The sequence below is a fragment of the Momordica charantia genome (assembly GCF_013281855.1).
Source record: "Momordica charantia cultivar OHB3-1 chromosome 9 unlocalized genomic scaffold, Mcharantia_2.0 BLBB01000009.1, whole genome shotgun sequence".
Classification (NCBI taxonomy): Eukaryota; Viridiplantae; Streptophyta; class Magnoliopsida; order Cucurbitales; family Cucurbitaceae; genus Momordica; species Momordica charantia.
In genome coordinates this window covers 2,063,022-2,082,925 of record NW_028275167.1, presented here as the reverse complement: position 1 = coordinate 2,082,925, position 19,904 = coordinate 2,063,022, and the positions used below count along the sequence as shown (strand labels likewise).

The window sequence follows — 19,904 nt, the reverse complement described above, 5'->3', positions numbered from 1 at the left end:
CATTTGTAACTTAAAATACTTAAATTTTCTTTTTCCTTTTTTAGTACATTTGGTATGTTATAAGTTGTTGTTTATGTTATATTACTTTAAAACTGTTTAAAAGTAATTTTGACATTACTTTAAAAAATCTTCAAGTGATTGTACGTAAATATATTCAACTGGTCAACGTATCATTTACTTTTCTCATAGAACAAAAATGATTATGAAAATATTTTAACTATATTTTTATGTTTGATAAAGTTGATTGTATATTAATTTATATAAAATCATTTTGTTCAATTAATATGATTTGCAAAATCTAGTTAGTAGCTGATTTTCAAATTTTACTAATGAACTTCTAAACTTTTCTACATTTGATTGGATTTAACTTTTAATAACAATTATGTTTTTACTCCTTTATTAATTATATTTTTCTCGTCAATAAATATTAAAATTGAGTCATGACAATAAACTTATATGACATGATATTTAATGAGTTGAAATAAATTCAGAAGAGGAATTAGGTCATCCAAAAAAAAGAAAAGTTGAAATTCAACCAGGTTTTAAGAAATTTGGAGAAAGAATTAGGAACTTTTTTTCTAAATTTCTCCAAGATTTTACCAATTCACTCAGCATCATGTAAGTTTATGACCGCCAATTTTAATATATGGAAAAATATAATTGAACAAAAAGGTAAAACACAAGGGACTAAATTGAAATATTTTCAACAATAGGGCCTAATTTTAAAAATAATGGACTATTAACTATTGAGTATTAACAATAAACATTGACGTCAAAATGAGCCTGTTGGAGCATATACTCGGGGGGTGGGTGCAGGGCGGACGATTTTAAAGCGGACTCCCATTCATTAGATAGAGAAGATCGCCAAGATTTCGTGATCCGCTGCCGAACTTATTCCTTCCAATTCAACGAGCATTCTCAACATTATGCCTTGAAGAGGACTCGAACCTCCACGCTCTTTAGCACGAGATTTTGAGTCTCGCGTGTCTACCATTTCAATTCGAAATGCCTCGACTTTTTTAGAACAGGTCCAAGTCAAATAGTAATGATTCGAAGCACCTCTTTTTACACTATTTCGGAAACCCAAGGACTGGACTCAATCGTATGGATATGTAAAATACAGGATTTCCAATCCTAGCAGGAAAGGGATAGTTCAACAGTAATGGAAATATATCTCAAACCAAAAAATTGTGAGTTCGATCTTCCATCTACGTATATATGCTGTACTAAAAAATGAAAAACAATAAACATTGACCAATACAGTTGGTAATATGACAAGTCAAACATGATAAAGAAGTGGTCAAGTGCATAGACTTGGACTGCTTCAAACTCAGACATATCAATGGCTACAAATCTTTATTTTCTCCTACTTTTCTTAGGAATTGTCTCCCCCAATTCTCTCCTTTTTTCCATCAAAGGCATTCTTGACACTGACAAATGACAATGTTTTGGCAAATGGAAATAATGTTACAGAAGTTTCAATTGAATAGTAGTGGCTTGACCTGTTCAAATGACTCGATTCTTCAACTTGTAGCTGCCTTCTTTGGCCACCACCAATTAATGATAAGTTCCATGAGGCCACCTGCAAACAAATATCTAATTTAGTACAAATTTTTTATTGAACAAGCAATCTCTCAAAGGTAGTTGTTATTTTTGTTCCATAGAGAGAGGATTTTTTGCTGATCATTAGGAATACCATCAAAAGTGTGGACAGAAATGGCTACACTTCTCCTGTTTTCTGCATTCTTGGCTCTCCTTGTTCTGGCCCGCGCCGATAATCAATCAGGTTCGATCTGTTTCTTTCACGATTCTTCATGTTTCGAGGACAAAAAGAGTGATGTTTTTCTTTTCCTTTCACTTGTTAGGTTTCATCAGCATAGATTGCGGGATACCAGAAAACTCTAGTTATACAGATAAAATAACAGGGATAAAATACGTTTCTGATGCCGAGTTCATCGACACTGGTGAACTCAAGGATATATCGCCTGATTACACGAACAGATCGGCCGAGAAGCAATTCTGGAATCTCAGAAGTTTTCCTGAAGGCATCAGAAACTGTTACACGATAAGACTACAAGGGGGTGGGGAAAACAGGTACTTGATCAGAGTGAGATTCATGTATGGCAACTATGATAACAGACAACAACTGCCATCATTTGATTTGTTTCTTGGAGTTGACCGTTGGGATTCAGTTTCTCTGCAGAATGCTTCCGAAACAGTAACAAAAGAACTGATACATGCCCCTCCATTAGATTATATCCAAATCTGCCTAATAAAAGATGGACCTGGAGTGCCTTTCATATCAGCATTAGAGATAAGGCCTCTGAATAATGGCACTTATGTAGCAGCATCTGGATCCCTGAAGCTCCTCGAGCGGTTAGATCTCGGTTCAGAAAGCAATAAAACTGTGAGGTGAGGTGCATTCTCCTTGTTGATTAGCGACTGAGAGTGTTCGGCGAGCTTACTTGATTTCTGTATAACTCTCTTCTTCTCAGGTATCCTGCTGATACCTATGATCGAATATGGTTGCCCTCAAACTTAAACTTATCTAGCTCGAAAAGCATTTCATCTTCTATTAATTCCATTAAGCGCAATAGATATGAAATTCCAGACATAGTCTTGGCAACTGCAAATACGCCGAAACATGGCAGCCAACCCCTGGAGTTCGCTTGGCAAACTCGCAACAAGACGGATCGATCATATATTTACATGCACTTTGCAGACATCCAAAACCTAACAACAATGGAGTACAGAGCCTTTAACGTCAATGTCAATGGATTCCTTTGGTATGGGCCTTTGAATCCTAAATATTTGTCAACTACCACACTGTTTGGCAGTATCAGCATGGCTAAAAAGGGAGGCACTTATATGTTCTCCTTCAATAAAACTGAAAACTCAACTCTTCCACCCATAATCAATGCCATTGAGATTTTTGTAGAACAACAATTCACACAGTTGCAAACAACTCAAACTGAAAGTACGTTCTCTTGCAACCTTTGATCTCTAGTTTCATTTTATGGTCAAATTACAAGTTTAGCTCCTGAACTTTCGAAGTTATATCTAATAGGTTCCTAAACTTTAAAAATTGTCTAATATATCCTAAACTTCTATTTTGTGTTTAATAGGTCCATGAACTTTAAAAAGTGTCTAATAAATCTTAAACTTTCAATTTTGTGTCCAACAAATCTTGTCTTTTCAATTTTGTATCTAATAGAGTTGAAATTTTTTCTTTAAAAATATTGAGTTGTCAGAAGCCTATTAGATACAAAATTGAAAGTTTAACCGACCTATTAGATACTTTTAATTCAAAGACTAAACTTGTAATTTAACCATGATCTTCTTTCATCATATATTTCCCGGTTGTATTCATAAACATGTAAATCATTATCATTCTCATTCATTTCAATACTAGTTGATGCACTGCTGAACCTAAAATCAACATATAATGTGAAGAAAAACTGGCAAGGAGATCCATGTTACCCTCAAAAATACTTGTGGGATGGTCTTGATTGCAGTTATATTGATGAAAGACAACCGAGCATCATATCCCTGTAAGTCATGATCCATATTCAAGACTGCAAAACTTATTAATTTTGCCCAAACTTTTCTTTTAAGAGGTAGTGCTATGAAATCAGGAACTTGTCGTGGAGTGGATTGGCAGGGGAAATTTCTTCCGGTATATCAAATCTCACAATGATACAATACCTGTAAGCATCTCAAAATTTCCATTGTATAACAATTATCACTTCATTCCGATGAGCACAAGTGAGGAAATCATATTTACCATTCAAAATGGCGTCTAACAAAGCATTTGAATTGTCTTATTCTCAGGGATTTGTCCAACAATCGTTTAAATGGCACAGTTCCAGATTTTCTAGCTAAACTGCCATCCTTGAGGGTTCTGTAAGTTACTTGCATTCTTGAACTTAGGCCAAGTTGGAATCTAGATTCTCTGGTAATGAGTTCAAAATGTCACCATATTTCATGTGCGTTTGTAGAAACCTGGAGAACAATAATCTCTCGGGGACAATTCCACCAGAACTGATCCAAGGATCGAGAAATAGAAACTTTTCGTTGAGGTACCAAATCGTTAAAAACTCTGTTACAAAGATAGCTACAACTTTCAATTCTGCAGCATCTCACTTCCTGTTATTCATTTCAAAGAGCTGGAGGCAACCCATTTCTTTGCCTATCAGAATCCTGCCCTAGAAAGGAGGAGAAGTATGTAGTTCCATTGACAGCATCACTTGGTGGAGTTATATTAGTATTGTTAATCGGAGGCGTGATCTTTCAGATTCTAAGAAGACAGAAGAAGAAAGGTATGACAAACATAATGTTCTTGATTTTCATGGCCAGATGCTTCTATCCTCATAAAACTGTGCCTTCATTAACTATGGGAATTAGTAGCTTATGCAGGGAATCAGATCTCTGGGAGTGAAAAGAGTGGCAGGACGTTAGTAGTGCCCGAGAAAAAACGGTTTACCTACTCGGAAATTTTAAGCATCACAAACAATTTTGAGAGGGTTATAGGGAAGGGAGGATTTGGAACAGTTTATCATGGTTGCTTGTATAGTATCCAAGTTTCTGTGAAAATGCTGTCCCCTGCATCAGTTCAAGGCTACAAGCAATTTCAGGAAGAGGTAAGTAACAATACTGATCGTGTCCTCTATAAGAGGTCAGCAATTTTCTTATAATTTATCAAACAACTGAACAATGGTATAGCAACAATATAGTTTTGGAGGCCTCAAAATTCACCAGTAGTTTTTTTATGCTAGAAGTAGTTAGTAAGACATCGAATAAAGTTATGCTAATTTGAGAGCTGACCATTTTACAGGCACAATGGCTTACTAGAGTTCACCATGGAAACTTAACTTCCATACTTGGATATTGTGATGAAGACACTCACCTAGGACTGGTTTATGAACACATGGAAAATGGAAACTTAGCTGATCATCTATCAGGTACAAGTAATGATGAAATACAAAAATGAAAAAAAACAAAAATTATTTTGTTCGATAACTATTTTATTTTTTATTTTATATTTGCAAAAATTGAGTTTACAAACACTACATCCACCTATCTATTTATTTGTCTTATAATCTACTTCTGAAAAAATGTTTGTAAATTCTAAGCCAAATTTTGAAACATAAAAATAAAAAAAGTGGTTTTTAAAAACTTGTTTTTGTTTTTTAAATTTGTCCAAAAATTAAAATGTATTTTCAAGAAAGGTAAAAAAAGACATATCCAAGAAATTGTTAGGAAACAAGTATAATTTTCAAAAATAGAAAACTAAAAACGAAATAGTTATCAAACAAGACCGTGTCTTAATTTCCGTTACATTAGATGATTCAGTGAAGAGGCTCATTTAGTTTTTTTTTCCTTTTCCTTTTTATCTCACTGAACTAGAAAAAGGCAACCATATCTTGAACTGGAAAGAGAGACTGAGAATCGCTCAGGATGCAGCACAAGGTTCGAAAAATTAGATATTTACTCAATTCTTCTATTGCTAATTAGCTACTGATACTAAATTGTAATATCATCTTCTACAATCTACAGGGTTAGAGCACCTTCATTTTGGCTGTAAGCCACCAATTATTCACAGAGATGTTAAGTCTACAAACATCTTACTAGATGGAAACTTCCATGCCAAATTAGCTGATTTTGGGATGTCAAAAACCTTCCAATTAGGAGACGGAGCTCAAGCATCTGCAGCTGTTGGCACCCCAGGATACCTTGACCCAGAGTAAGTACTTCAATCTTCATTGTGCTAGTCGTCTTTCTAGTCGGTTCAGTGCTTCTTTTTTGGTAAAAGATTACAAGTTTAGTTCAATACCTCTCTAAATTTTCGACTACGTGTCTAGTAGATTCATGAATTTTAAAAAATGTTGAATAGATTAAGGACTATTAAACACAAAATTGAAAATTCAAAGACTTATTGGATACTTTTAAAGTTCATGGATCTTCCCGCGCGTTTTGATCTGATAGACACGTATTTAAAAGTTTAGAAACTAAACTTATAGTTTAAACCTATTTTTTTCACAGATTTCTTGTGACTTGTGACTGTCAAATATTGGCAACAGGCAGGCAGCCAATTAGATTGGATTTGGTTTTCACCACTCCCACTCAATTGGATGTCAGCATGGATAGTAAAGTATCTTATCACACTTGATCAAAGCACAAGATAACTAAATACTTCTCACACTTTAACGCATCCCCTTCATTTTATTGAACTCCCACAATTCAAAGGTTGAATATTTGGTTTTTCTGATGTATATTTCCCATTCCCTGCAGGTACACTGTGACAAACAAGTTAAGTGAGAAGAGTGACGTTTATAGTTTTGGGGTGATTTTACTTGAAATTGTCACTGGTCAGCCAGCACTAACAAGAAATCAGGACAAGACCCATGTCATTGAATGGGTTAGTTCAGTGTTTAAAGAAGGGGAAATCAATAAAATAGTGGACCCAAAATTAGGATTGGACATTGGTAACAGTTCTATTTGGAAATTTATTGATTTGGCAATGACCTGTGTGTCTTCATCTTCAACCACAAGGCCAACCATGAACCAGGTAGTGATGGAACTGAAGGAATGTTCGGCTGTGTTGGAGAATTCCCAGGAAAACAACCGACGAATCAGTTCGAGTCTTGAATGTGTCCATCTGGCTTCATTCATCACGAATTTTCAAGAAAGGTAGCAGAATTTTCGTGGAAGCAACTCTTGTTGATTATTCCCTAATCCCTCATGTAGTTAAATACCAATCTTTGTTATTCTAAATAAAGAAAATAAAAGGCAAATTTATCGCATGATAAAATATTTTGAAAAAATGGCACAAATTTAAGAAACTGTATATTAGCAATATTTTTTTTCTTTTGATATCCATGAGTGTTCGAGACAGCTTACGCGCATCTTGACTAATCTCGTGAGACAACCGTCTGATCCTACAATATTTGGTGTCGGAAAATACATCGGAATTACTAATTCCCAAGGTAAGTGACCATCATGAGGTTTTTGGCTCATTGGTTAAATGGGCTAATATACAAATATCAATGTCTATTTTAGTGATATATTTACCATTGATAAAAAAAATGGTACATGAGTGATATACTTTCTCAATGATAGAGAAATGATGTATAGGTGATATATGAGATAAAAAGTTGTCATATTTACAAATTGTTTTTCTTTGTCGCAAATTTGCAAATATCACAACCACTTTGGCCAATCTCCTAAAATGAAAGACAGTGTTCTTGGCTAAATCTAACAACTCATCCTCTAGCCACATTCTTCCATTCTAATCTGTTCTAGGTTCGATGGAAGGCAACATAAGTGGCAATGGATTATATATCCTCAACTCCAACCATGAGGCCAACTATGATTTATCTATTGAGGGGTGCAGGTTCGACATCTTAGGCTTAAGAACATTAGGTGTGGAGTTTAAGTGGAGAGTATAGATAATGTGTGTTTCAAGTACAGGTTTAGAAAACTCAGGCGGGTTGAGTTTATAACCCCTAAACTCGACAAACATGAGTTTAGCACCAAACTCGTCTAAATTCACACCCTCTAGTAGATTTAAGACAGTGTTTGGCAATGGAGATGACCAATGTATACAATAGGCAAGATTCTAAATCAACAAATGCCATTGAACTTCGAAAACTTCATCCTATGATACAATATTCTGACATAAATCATACCCTAGGTAGCAAGAACAATGCAGAAATAATCTAAACAAATTGGCAGGTTTGAAAAAAAAAAACCCAGTCAGAGAATTCAGTAAATCATCATATCTTGGCTCAAATTACTGTTTTAACGATTCGCTCATTCTTTTTCAGTTGGTGAAATTTACTCGGCTTTCCCCCACAAAAATCTACAGTGGATTACTGTAAATGCACTAAAAAAATATATCTACGTTGACCACAATTCAAATCTCAGACGATTTTATTAAGAGGGTGAATTTTAGAATCGGATTACCTTAGGCGAATCGTCCCTTCGAAGCACCTTCAGCTACGGTGCATTAATGGTCACCACGTTCTTTATTGCTCGAATGAAATTTTTTCCTCTCGCTGTTTTAAATAATTTTTGCAAAGTGAAAACCGTGTAGTATTTAAAAATAATAATGACAATATTTTACTCAGAAAAAAAAAAGTAAACGTCAATTTCATTAAGCTAGGTTCATATTGTCCGAGTTATTTAACTTAAAATTTTATTATTATGATTTAATTAACAAAGTTTAGGTCTTGAGTAACAATTTCATTTTTAATTTTCTGTTTCTAAAAATTATGCCGGTTATTTTTACCATTTCTTCATTATATTTTTCATATTCTTTCATAATACATCTGAATTCTAAATCAAATTAAAGATGAGTTTTTGTAAACTTTTTGTTTTTAAAAATTTAGGTTAGATTCTGAAAACGTTTAACACAAAGGAATATATACAGAGGGGATGTAAGTTTAATTTTAAAAAATAGACAATTAAAAGTAAAATGGTTCTCAAATAAAATCTTATTAATTAAAAATATCTAGAAGACATTATTTTCAACTTAAACATGACTCAATTAATTATGATATATATTAGACTAAATCGTAACTAAAAAGTATTGTCCATCGTAATTATAGTTTTCTGCCCCTGACTTGCAAAACAAAATGTTAGCAAACATTCCATTCTTACATTTAAGAAGTACTTATCAAAATGATCTTAAAAATATAATTAAATTGAAAGGTTATAAACATTAACTACAGTTCATAAAAAGATAAACTAAAATAATTACGGTTGGAAATGACAAAGAAAAATTGCTTTAACTTTGTCCTTTATATGGGAGGGAGGATTTATAAGACAAGATTCTTTTAGTAAAAGATGTTTAGGATGAGTCCAAAACATCTCCCCACATGCTATTATTGTCGTATGCGCAAAAATAAGAAATACATATTTTGTATTTATTTGTAGCTAATTTTTGTGTGGACGAGACGACTTGCTTACTAGCTACATTTCTGACTAATATCATAATTTGATTTGTGAATTTCGAGTTCTAACCTGAGTACGCTAGGAGAACAATAGTTTCCTCTTGTTTCCTTTTTATGAACACGGAATGATCAGCATTCCTTCTCTGGAAACCCATCGATCCTCGTCATAACCAAACTTCATATCTCGAACGAAGTCCGAGGAGCCGAAGAGAGATATATATGAGACCATATATCGCCTTTTTTCACCTTCAAACTTTTCCTTCCTTCCCCTGAGCTCGAAAACCTGGTGGAGGACGAATATAATAAATATTTTTATTAATGAAATCAATTTTATTAATGTTATAATTAATTTCGTCAAATGCTTTGATTATTTCCTTCTTAAAACGTTTTGTCTTTCTTCTTCAAAAACTAGATTTCTAATTTTTTTGATAGAACACAAAATTTACTCTTCTCTTTGTTTTCTTCTAAACTTCTATCGATTTTAATCCTATATGACGAGTGCATGTCCAAATAAAAATGTTGCATATGATTTAGTATCTGAGGTGGTGTTGAAATTGATTTCAACGCTTTTATTCTTCGGCCACAACAATTGTGTTTACTCAAAATATTTTTTGACTTACAATTGGTTGTTAGTTTAAATTCACCCAATGCAATTATGTCTCTCTTGAAATTAAAAAAAAATGTTGGAAAGTTTAGAATCATAATTCTTTATTGATTTAAAATGAAGAAAAAAGAGAAAGAAAGTTGAGAAAATGAATAAGAAATTTGTTATACATCCATACAGCTACGGTTAGAGAATGACCTCCAAATCTGCTTTCCCGGAGGAAGAAAACAAAGATAAAAGATATGACCGAACTACCCCTTATTGGCCACCGCAAGATCAGCCAGTAAAAGCAAGACACGTGTCCTTTGACAAATGACGCAAGACTTTTTCTTCAGCAACAGCCTATGTGATGTCTCCCTTGGCTGTACAAAGTCAACTGTCGGAAAGCCTACAAAATAAGAGTCCAATTGGCAAAATAATAATAATAATAATATATTTTTCTTTTTCACGCCGAAAAAAATTTATAGTACCATAATTTTTCTATTCAATGTTAGTGGACGCTGCATCGTTTTAAAATAGTATAGATGTGAATGATAATAAATAAAAGAAGTATCCATACTCCTTGTTACTATTACATCCACTTGAACAATTCGAATTTGACTCGATTTTTGGTGTGGTCTTTTTTTGGCTATACATACATTTTCACAAAGAAACTGTCCAAGGTTAATTTTTGTGGGTCTTTCATCTCAATAACTATGATGATAATTATGATGAGAAAATTCCAATACAAATTGAATGTATTCAAAACGATGTTACTGCATGGATTGAAATTAGAAATTCCCCCGTTTTCATCCAAACAATAACATTGTTTTGAAATTGTTAAGTTGAAAATATTTAGTTACCGAGATTTGATTATGAGTTATTAACTGAGAAAATGAACAAAAATTCGCAATATGAGAAACAGTCCCTAAAGGTCCTGACGAATTCGGAATGAATACATAAAAATTTTCCTTCTATAAGTTTGTTACTTTGGGACGAAGAAAATTTTTGATAGCCAATTTACGTGGGACCCACATCATCACGCTCTCCATTTATCACAAATCAAACAAAGTCTTTAAATGCCGAACCCCTCAAATTCAGCCACCCTCTCTCCCCTTTGCAACTGAAAATGTCCCAATTTGGCTAATTCAATATCATCAACATCAATTTGCATCCAATCAAATCCTCAACCTCAAATATCTCTTTCTTAATTATGTGATGTCATGGACACACACCAATACAACACTAGTACAATGTGACACGTCATTTCTTTGAGCTAATAAATTTATGCATTTATATGTTCAAAATATGAGTCTGATGAATTTCGTTCTTTTTTCTTAAATAATTATTGAGTACATGGTTTAATAAGTATCAAACTTGTATTCGTGTGGTATGACCAATGTCTAATACACATCTATTTTGACATACATGCTATAAAAAATGAACTGTCAATATACTTTCTAGATTTTAACCGAAATGACATGTAAATTATGAGATAAATATGGTAGGTGAAAACAACCTCCGTTGTTTATCTAGAGAAAAAAAAACTTCATTTTTACATGGTTGCAAATCTTTTTTACTATCACAATGGAGGGAGAGAATTCCAACAAGTTTCTAATACTAATATAGTAGCTACTCCCTCCGACTCACATAAACAAAGAATAAACTTTATATAACAAAGTTATATATTTAGTGAAAATTTTCTCCAGGAGAATCTCTATAATTCTGAGTGATATATATTTAACAAATCATGCATTATATTGCTCATTGCACATGCATTCAAGTATGAGCATAGGATATATATATAGATATATTAATGTGAATTAGTAGAATTAAAATAATGGTGATGGGGTTTAAATAAAACCTATAAATTATAATATGGTGTTTTAAAAATGAAAAACCACCTGATTCTCTTCTTGTATTAATGTATTTAGAAAACAGAAGATGGGTAATCAAAATCTACTTAATAGTGCCAAAGAAAAGACAAGTGAGAGAGATTTTAAAAGCAAAATCAAGCCAAAAAAGAAGCATAAACTCAAAGCATGTGCTTAGCAATATAATTTTTGGGTGATTCCCAAGAGCACGCTTTGGATTGAATCAAGGAGACCGGACCACTGACTTTGGTTCACATTTCCAAAGAGAATGTTTCAAAAGCATTGGTAATTACACTAAAATAATAATAATAATAAAGGACTTATTAATTATTTTCAATTACACAGACCCAAGTTTTCAAAAGGAACACTTACTTTCTAACTCCCTTTTAATCTTAATCATAATGCTATTATTACTAAGCTTTTTCTCCTGATACACTCAAAAAGGCCAATGCCTCATCAATCAATCATCGTCTTCCCCTCCCTTCCTGAAAATACTTCCCTGTTAACTAAGATGACGGGACTCTAAATTTTTAATATCTATCAAAAATTTAGTAGTGGACAATAGGAATTCTTGCTCAATAACAGAAAGAAAAACTCTTTTGCATCTCACGGGATAAGGGATGTGTTAAAAACCTTTGATTAGCTTCCTAACTGTACTCCATGAAAATGGGATTTTGATTTTTTTTAGTTTCGATCATTTTAAGTCGAACAAACTCTCTAAGACTCGCATGATATAGACCATGGAAAATATGAAGGTGAACCACAATCGGAAACATATTTGTCACTTCAACATCTCTCATAACGTCTTATACGCTGTTGAAAGCTAGATCCACATGAAGTGTGTAATGCATAGCTAAAAAAACGCCAAGTGATTTATAATGAAGTAAGGTGGTAATGTGAGTTTATTGGTCTCTGTTGAGAGAGAGAGGGAGAGAACAAACATATTGAAGATTTGAAACATTAACCAATAAATTTGAGCTACATCACTTGAGATCATCAGCTGAGTTTTATGAAGAGGGTTTAGTTTTGGGGGAATTGGTTAATATGGTTGGGGTTTTGGAGGGAGAAACTGTCATGGGATGAAGTTGTTTGTATGGGAAAAGATGGGTTGAAAGAGAAAGCTATACTAGTTGGAGGGCAATTCAAAGACTCAAGCTTTTGCCCAAGATTCTCCAGTGCTTTGATCTGAGACTTCAAAAACTTGAGATAATTTGCAGCTTCATCAAGCATTGATGCTGTATCCATTTTGTTCCCACCAGGAACCAGCCTCTGTAGAACCCTAATTCTCTCACTGATTCTCTCTCTCCTCTGTCTTGCTGCCACAGTTTGTGGGTCAGTTGAAATTCTCACATTCTTCCTCTTTGGCTTCTCCACTACTTCCACCCCCAAATTCACTGGCCTGAAAGCTGCTGCTCTGTAGATCATCTCCTTCATCTGGGCAATGGCCTCTGGATCAGGCTCCTGCTCAATACAAGATGACCCAGATGAACAAGTTTGCTGAAAATTTATGTTTGATGAAGTTGGTGGCTTTTCTGATCTGGGTTTCTTTTGTTTTGCCAGATTCTGATCTGATATGATCTTGAACCCACCACTGTCTGATGTGGAATCTGATTGGATTATGATGTCATTGGAGAAAACAGAGTAATCCCCTGCTTTGAATTGAGTTTGATCATGGCTTCTCTTTGAAGAATTTGACCCATTCTTCCCAGATTCCCTTGAAGAACATACTGCATTAGCATTCCCTCCAAAGTTCCATAAATTGGTGTAATCTGTCAAAATCATTGAAATCCCATCGTCTTCTACTGATGTGTCTGTGTTGCTGTTTGTTGTTGCTGAAAGTAGGCAGTCCAATGAATCTAGAGAGCACGTCGCCGGCGCCGCCGCAGACACTCCGGTGGGGATATGTGGTTCAAGATCAATAACACCTACTTCACGAGTTGTTGTGAAGTTAGTCAATGGGTGGCTCATAACCATTGGTAGAGCCTCCCCTGTTTTTGAAAACAGAGGATCTTCAGCTTCTTTAATCATTGGGAGCTCTTGAACTGAGTTGCAGAAGTTGGAATTTGAGTTGGATGACACAAACTTTTCTCCCAATCCTGGTTGGTAATTGCTCCAAAACCACGGCGATGATGTCGTGTTCATCGCCACTCGCGATCCGTATCCATCCCAGTTCAGATCATCCATTATCAGTTCGAATCCCTGAAACACAGAAATCCTATTAATTCTGTTACCGTCTTTTGTTTCTCGTTTCGACGAATCTTAAAGGAGGAGAGAATTCACGAAACTTACCGAACCGATGGCGAAGGGCGAAAAATTGATGTGTTTCAAGCTTATTTTTTTCCAAATTTGGTAACAAAAAGAGGCAAACTTTACTTGAGCTATTTAAGAGCAGCTGGTTTTGGACATTGTGGCACGACACTAACCAACTCTTTCCTAATTTGGCAGACTAATATTTGTCAACCATTGGAAAAGGAAAGAGAAGAAACTCCAAAAAGGAAAGTCCAAGCATTCTTGCAAAGAAAACGTGTAAAACAAGAAGAAGAAGAAGAAGAGAGAATTAACAGAGAGAGCAGCTGTTTTCTTGTTCTAGCTTGAGAATGAGATGGCTGTGGAGAAAAATAATCAGTGGTTTTTCTGAAGAACAGAAGAAAAAGTTTGGGTTTTTTTTTATAGATGGGAATGAAAAGAAAACTGTCCAAAACCAACAAAATATTGGTAATTGTACTTTGAAGATGTAAACAATGTGCACAAAGAAACACAATAAAATATTACTAAAAACAGTTGACAGAATTATAATGCGTTTGAAAAAGATAAGCTTTTCTTTTGTCAGTTTGGTGGGGGGATTTTTATTATTGTTATTTTAAAAAAAAAAAAATTCCTGCAAATGGAGAAGAATGAGATTTCAGTTGGAAAATGAAAATTTTCCAATTTCTTTTTATTCTTTTTATTTATTTATTTTATTCTAGTTCATACCAATACCAATACCATGCGCACTAAAAAGGCTCAACTTTCTGTAAGAACTGCAAATTTGACAGAACCAAAGGCATCTTTCAGCAATAAAAAGAAAACTTTTCTATTAATCATAGCTTTAATCATAGCTTTACCTTTTTTTCCTTTGCAAAACTCACACTAATGATTCCTTAATTATTGAAATCTGAGACTAAAAACTCTTGCACATAAGCTCAAAGAAAAAAAAAAAACTGGGAAGGGATCCTTATCTATTTATCCACACCTTATCTGGCTTTTCTCTAAAAGAAAAACAAATTAGATGAATCTAGAATTGACCCAAAAAAGGATATATGTAGTGATTCTTGATGTAGATTTTTTTTTTTTTTACTAATAGCATCATTATGGGCTTGGCCTCAATGGGTATCAAAAACACCTAACTATAATGATGAGAGAGTTCAAATTTAGAAATATTGTGTGTGTGTAGCAAAAACAGAACAATGGGAATGTTTTTAATTATATTGTGATGATTTTGGTTAGATTAGTAATGGAGATTTTAATTTTTAAGGAAATAAATCTGATATCCAAGCTACAAGGTATGGTAGCTTGGATTTGGATTTGAGAGCATATAATTAGTGGTGGGGGCTTTAAGAACATGAGAGTTGTTGTTGGCAGGCAGGCAGAGCAAAGGCAGTCAGAGGAGAAGATAACACACCAAAAAAAACAAAACAAATCAAAAACAAGTTGGTTATATTAAAAAAAGAAAAAGAAAAGTACCCTCTCAACCTCGAGGAATTATTTGAGGGAATCGGAACAGTGTGGCTGACGATTTTCACACTGTTGGATGTATGAGAGATAATTTCAAACTTGATGGCTTTTATTGGCTTTTAGAGAATAAGTACATTCGCAGCGACTTTATTCAGTAATTTTTACTCAAAAAAAATGGGTTGTTATGGGTGAAATTGTCCTATCAAGCTTTGAAGTTAGGCAAGTGACATGGATCTAACCACCTGGGTCAAACCATCCAAATCGAACTACCCAACAAAACTAGACTCGAACCGATCGGATCCGGTCGAGCAGGTTCACTAGAAGTAACTCGATGAGACTGCCTCTATAAATCATATAGGAGAGAATTGGGGTGCGAGGTATGTTATCATAACCTGACATTTTGCTCATTTCAACGAAATACTTTACTCAATTTAAGGCAACAAAGTGTGTTGGCTTAGCACTACACCGGTGAGTAGACTTCTTTGCGTGCAATTGTTCGTCAGAGCTATCAACGACAGAGACCGAAACCAATTTCCTACATCAACAACGATTATTTGAAGAAAAACAGATTAATTCGACTGTTATTACTAGAGGGCAACTACATTCTGGCCCGAAATAAATTACCTTCCTATCTTCTTTCTCCTCCCTTTCTTTCTTCTCTCCCTTTCAGATTATTAACTGCATACATAATAGAGAGAGAAGCAGGTCTCTGACTTGTGAGCTGAGCAACCCACATGCTCCCCATAATCAGTGAGCTCATTAAATAGGCTATGTTTTGGTGAAACATCTCCAATTTGTTATTCGTCAACTATCATGTTTTTCTTCACAACCCCAACTTGCAAATCATTTCATCAGGAACACATCAACATGATCTGTTCATAGTTTTAACAAGTTTGGAGTTGAAAAGCTTGAATTTTGGTAAGCCTATGTCTAATTGTCTATGAATTTATATCGATCGGTTCGACTTTTAATTTTAATCTTAGTCATTACACTAAATCTAACCCCCACGACATAACCCATTTGTATTTTCTAATTTGAGTTAAAACTCGATTATAGATCATGTTTATAATAGCTGATCCGAGAGCATATGAAGACTATCGACTAGAGTATTCTATCAAATTTGAGTTAGACATGTGGGCCAACAAAGGTGAAGAGAGCAATGTATTCTCTTAGTTTGTGGTAATAAATAAAATATTTAAGATTTGGTTTAAATACTGTTTTGGTATCGGTACTTTTAAAAATGTTTATTGTGGTCTTTATACTTTCAATTTTTGTTTATTTTAGTTCATGGATACTTTCAAAACCTCTATTTTGGTCCTTCTACTTTTCAAAAATCTACTGAAGTCTCTATTTGTAAAATTTTACACGGGATGAGAACCTTTAATTTAATTAAAAAGAAAAAGTTAGGACTCCATTTCAAAAGAATTAGCAAATAAAGAAGTTTCGATCGAACCAAATGAGACAAAAATGAAAATAAATGAGCCAAAATGGTCCGTTTTAAAAAATTCAAAAACCAAAAAGAAAAATTTGGAAAGTACAAACTAAAAATAAACAAAAGTATAAAGTATAAAAATCAAAATGATTGCTTTGAAAGTATCAGTGACCAAGATATAAACCAAAATTGAGAATATACAATAATGAAAACGGTCTTTAAATCTTAAAATTTTGTAATTTTTCTCTAATTTCACGCAAGTTAGTAGATAAAATTTTGCCCGCTCTTAAGAAAATTTCTGACTCCGCTTCTAACCCGACCCGTTTGCATTTTCTAACTCGAGTTAAAACTCAATGATAGATATTGTATAATGGGTGAGAGAAAGAATATGAAACTGTGAAGAATTCAGAGTATTCTATTTGTTTTTCCCTCACAAAAAGTGGACACAAATTATCTGGTATAAGTAAAGACATCATGTACTGTCTCATCTCTAACATTTTTTCTCTGCAACTTGTCTCAAACTTCGGATCATGACTCACCCATTTTACTATATAAAAACAAATTTTCTGTTTGTTTCCAGGGAAAATGAAAAATTTTCTCTTACCATCAATGGGAAAAAAGAGTTCCCCGTGATCTCTGCAGGATGTATTAAATTTTCTATATATTTTATGATGTATTTTGATGTGAGCATGTTAATTCCAGCAATGTAAATGAAAACAATCCATTTAATGGATTTTCTTCGAATTAAGTTCTGGTCTTCTATTATTATTATTATTATTATAATTTACAAATTTCTTTGTCGCTTTCATTAATGTGACCGAGAAGACGACATCAATTAAGTTTTATGTATGATTGATATAAAATAATTTAATGCTACATAATACTTGTTATGTTTAGTTCATAGAGACGTGATTATAGTATAGCTAGCTATAAAACTCTCTTATTACCGTGAAAAAGCAGAGATACCTTGGATCCTTAAATCGATAACTATATTTCGACTAAGTTAGCTCCCTCCGTCCCTCAAGACCAATAAAAGATAGTAATAAAGGAATATTCACATGTCGTGTCTTTATGTTATCCATTATAATAGACGACTATGAAATGTGTCAATCCCGAACATAGTACAAGTGGATAAGACGTCTATTGCCATCTCTAAAAAGTCGATGATTCAATCCCGACTCACAAGATGAACTTAAAAGAGAAAAAAAATAAAAATAAAATAGTAAAATATGTCCGAGTACTTGGTTTTCTTTATGTTTAAGATTTTTTACAGAATGAAAGATTGAGGAGGAATTAATTCCCACAAGTAGAAGTATTCCATTCCACATTCCCACTTCTAATAAGAGAGAGTTTAATAAAATTCAAGGTGAAGGCATATTTGGATAATTACTCAAATACCCCTAAAATTTTATTATTATTATTATTATTATTATTTTGTTTTGTTTTTTCCCTCTTATTCTCTGAAGTAGTGCAAATTAGTTAAAAATCTATGGTATAATTTAGAAGACAAAAGAAGCTTCTAAATTGTTGCATTTTATTTGTCTTAATAAAAAAGTACGCAACATTTTAGGATAGAAAATTTACAAACACATCATAAAGAAAATCATTCCAAAGCTTCAAAGATTTAGATTATTTTTATATAATTAAGTATAATATTTTAAATTTGAAGGGTGTTTGATTATATAGTTAAAAAACTTTTAAAAAGTGCTATTTGTGAGGAAAGTTTGGAACTTTTTTTTTGGGAGAAAATAATTGATTAATGTTTGAAGTAAAAGTGGTTTGTTTTAGCATTATTCTCCAAAGTCATTTCATGTATAATTACATCTATTAGACTTTAGATTTTGATTATCTTTTTTTTTTTAGATTAAGCTATGATTATCTTTTTTTTTAGTGTAATAAGTGGGATGAGGACTCATGATCTCTTGGTCATAAACAGATTGTCAATTACAGTTAAGCTAAACACATGTTCACAAGTTATGATTATTTTTAATCTTTGTCAAGATTCACAACACATAACAAGACACTTCATTTCTTAAAACTTCAATGATGTGGCTCGATCTAACATTCTAATCGAATTAGAAATGAACGAGTAGGTAACTATGACATGTTAGATTTTGGAGATGGACTGTAAACAACTATTTGCTTGGTAATCACCCAAAATATATCCTAATGATTGATAAATCATGTAACCTCACTCAAATTTTAAAAAATAAGTGGCACATTTGAATTTTATCAACCAAATCTAACATTAAAGACTAAAGATAAATCCAATTAAAAAATTTAGAGCTGGTTTGGTATGAAATTTTGAAAGATTCCATTTCTAAATTTGCTACCAAACATATATAAAAATAAAATATAAAATACAACTCTATTTTTTAATTTTTTTTTATTGAATCTCTTATTTTCAAATTTGGAAATTTGTATTTAAAATTTTTTGAATTACAAGGAGGAAACATGTAATTTAAGTTTTCTCTTTCTTTTTTGTTTAAAATATAAATGTAACGGGCCCAAGTCAAATGCGGTTGTTTCTTTTGATATGAATTTCGGGTCCATTTTATCTCCTGATCCATCAATACAAATCTGACCGTCGATGCCTCAATTATGATGGAAAAAAGGAGAAATCAGGGCCCTTAAATCAGTTACATTGCACTTTGCCTCTCTCTCTTTCTTCATTCTTTCGCAATTGGTCCCCACATATCCTTGTCAATTCCATTATTACGGCTCACACGTGAACGCAACAATCTTTCACACGTGTCCTTCTCTCATTGGACTGTGACCTGATAACTTTGTCTCACGTGGAAAATCGTAACAGCGAAGCCTCTGCCCTGGTGGGCCCCCTCCCCCCTTTCAAAATTCCAATTTGTCCTTTAAATTAACATTATCTTCTCTTCCCAACTATTTTCTTTTGTCATTTTCCTTTTTGTCCTCTTCCGTGGAAAAATGTACTCCTTATCAAAACGACGCCGGTCCTATTGCCTACACACGTTATAATATATATTAAAGGATATATTTAGATTATTTTTATTTAATGAACAAATTTAGTTAAGTTATGAATTTTAGCTGTTTCATCCTAAAAATGACCTTCACGAAGCATGGACTTAAATGACTAACTTATGAAGGAACCTGCATTGAGAAAGTAAGGAGCTTCGATGTTCAAATAATTCTCAATCTGATTTATTATTCTAGAGAGAGTTTTGTGTACTTGAAAAGTGAGAAGCTCTATTTATAAGTGTTGAACTTCCAACAACAATTGAGGAGAGGTTACAATCGTCCCGTAAATCACGGTGTGTTATTAGAAAGACGGTTGAATGGTTTTGGTGATATAGTTCATCCTTATTGTCCGAGCT

At 33.4% G+C, this 19,904-nt stretch overlaps 2 protein-coding genes and 1 long non-coding RNA gene across 6 annotated transcripts; 1 reads left to right on the top strand and 2 right to left on the bottom strand.

The window, feature by feature from the left end:
• Positions 1-1,152: 1,152 nt before the first annotated feature.
• On the bottom strand, positions 1,153-1,835 carry LOC148208825 (uncharacterized). Its single transcript, XR_015787345.1, has 2 exons — positions 1,697-1,835; positions 1,153-1,582 (listed from the first exon to the last, which is right to left on the bottom strand). It is a non-coding gene; the product is annotated as an uncharacterized LOC148208825 (long non-coding RNA).
• Positions 1,596-6,894, top strand: LOC111021719 (putative leucine-rich repeat receptor-like protein kinase At2g19210). 4 transcript variants are annotated; one of them, XM_088117893.1, is made up of 14 exons: positions 1,596-1,786; positions 1,866-2,412; positions 2,496-2,977; positions 3,413-3,551; positions 3,636-3,707; positions 3,832-3,903; positions 3,999-4,079; positions 4,165-4,319; positions 4,405-4,640; positions 4,835-4,961; positions 5,407-5,469; positions 5,557-5,743; positions 6,043-6,151; positions 6,292-6,456. In XM_088117893.1, exons 1-14 carry the CDS (start codon positions 1,717-1,719, stop codon positions 6,316-6,318), a joined length of 2,367 nt encoding a protein of 788 aa, XP_087974019.1. In that variant the 5' UTR covers positions 1,596-1,716; the 3' UTR covers positions 6,319-6,456. The 4 variants fall into 4 exon arrangements, with proteins under 4 accessions (XP_087974019.1, XP_022154459.1, XP_022154451.1 ...); XM_022298767.2 differs by lacking the exon at positions 6,043-6,151 and having other exon boundaries at positions 1,601-1,786; positions 4,417-4,640; positions 6,292-6,894; XM_022298759.2 differs by lacking the exon at positions 6,043-6,151 and having other exon boundaries at positions 1,601-1,786; positions 4,408-4,640; positions 6,292-6,894.
• A 5,450-nt stretch (positions 6,895-12,344) lies between these two features.
• LOC111019996 (transcription factor bHLH87-like) lies at positions 12,345-16,005 on the bottom strand. Its single transcript, XM_022296534.2, has 3 exons — positions 15,750-16,005; positions 13,701-15,660; positions 12,345-13,610 (listed from the first exon to the last, which is right to left on the bottom strand). Exon 3 carries the CDS (start codon positions 13,593-13,595, stop codon positions 12,432-12,434), a length of 1,164 nt encoding a protein of 387 aa, XP_022152226.1. The 5' UTR covers positions 13,596-13,610; positions 13,701-15,660; positions 15,750-16,005; the 3' UTR covers positions 12,345-12,431.
• Positions 16,006-19,904: the final 3,899 nt, after the last annotated feature.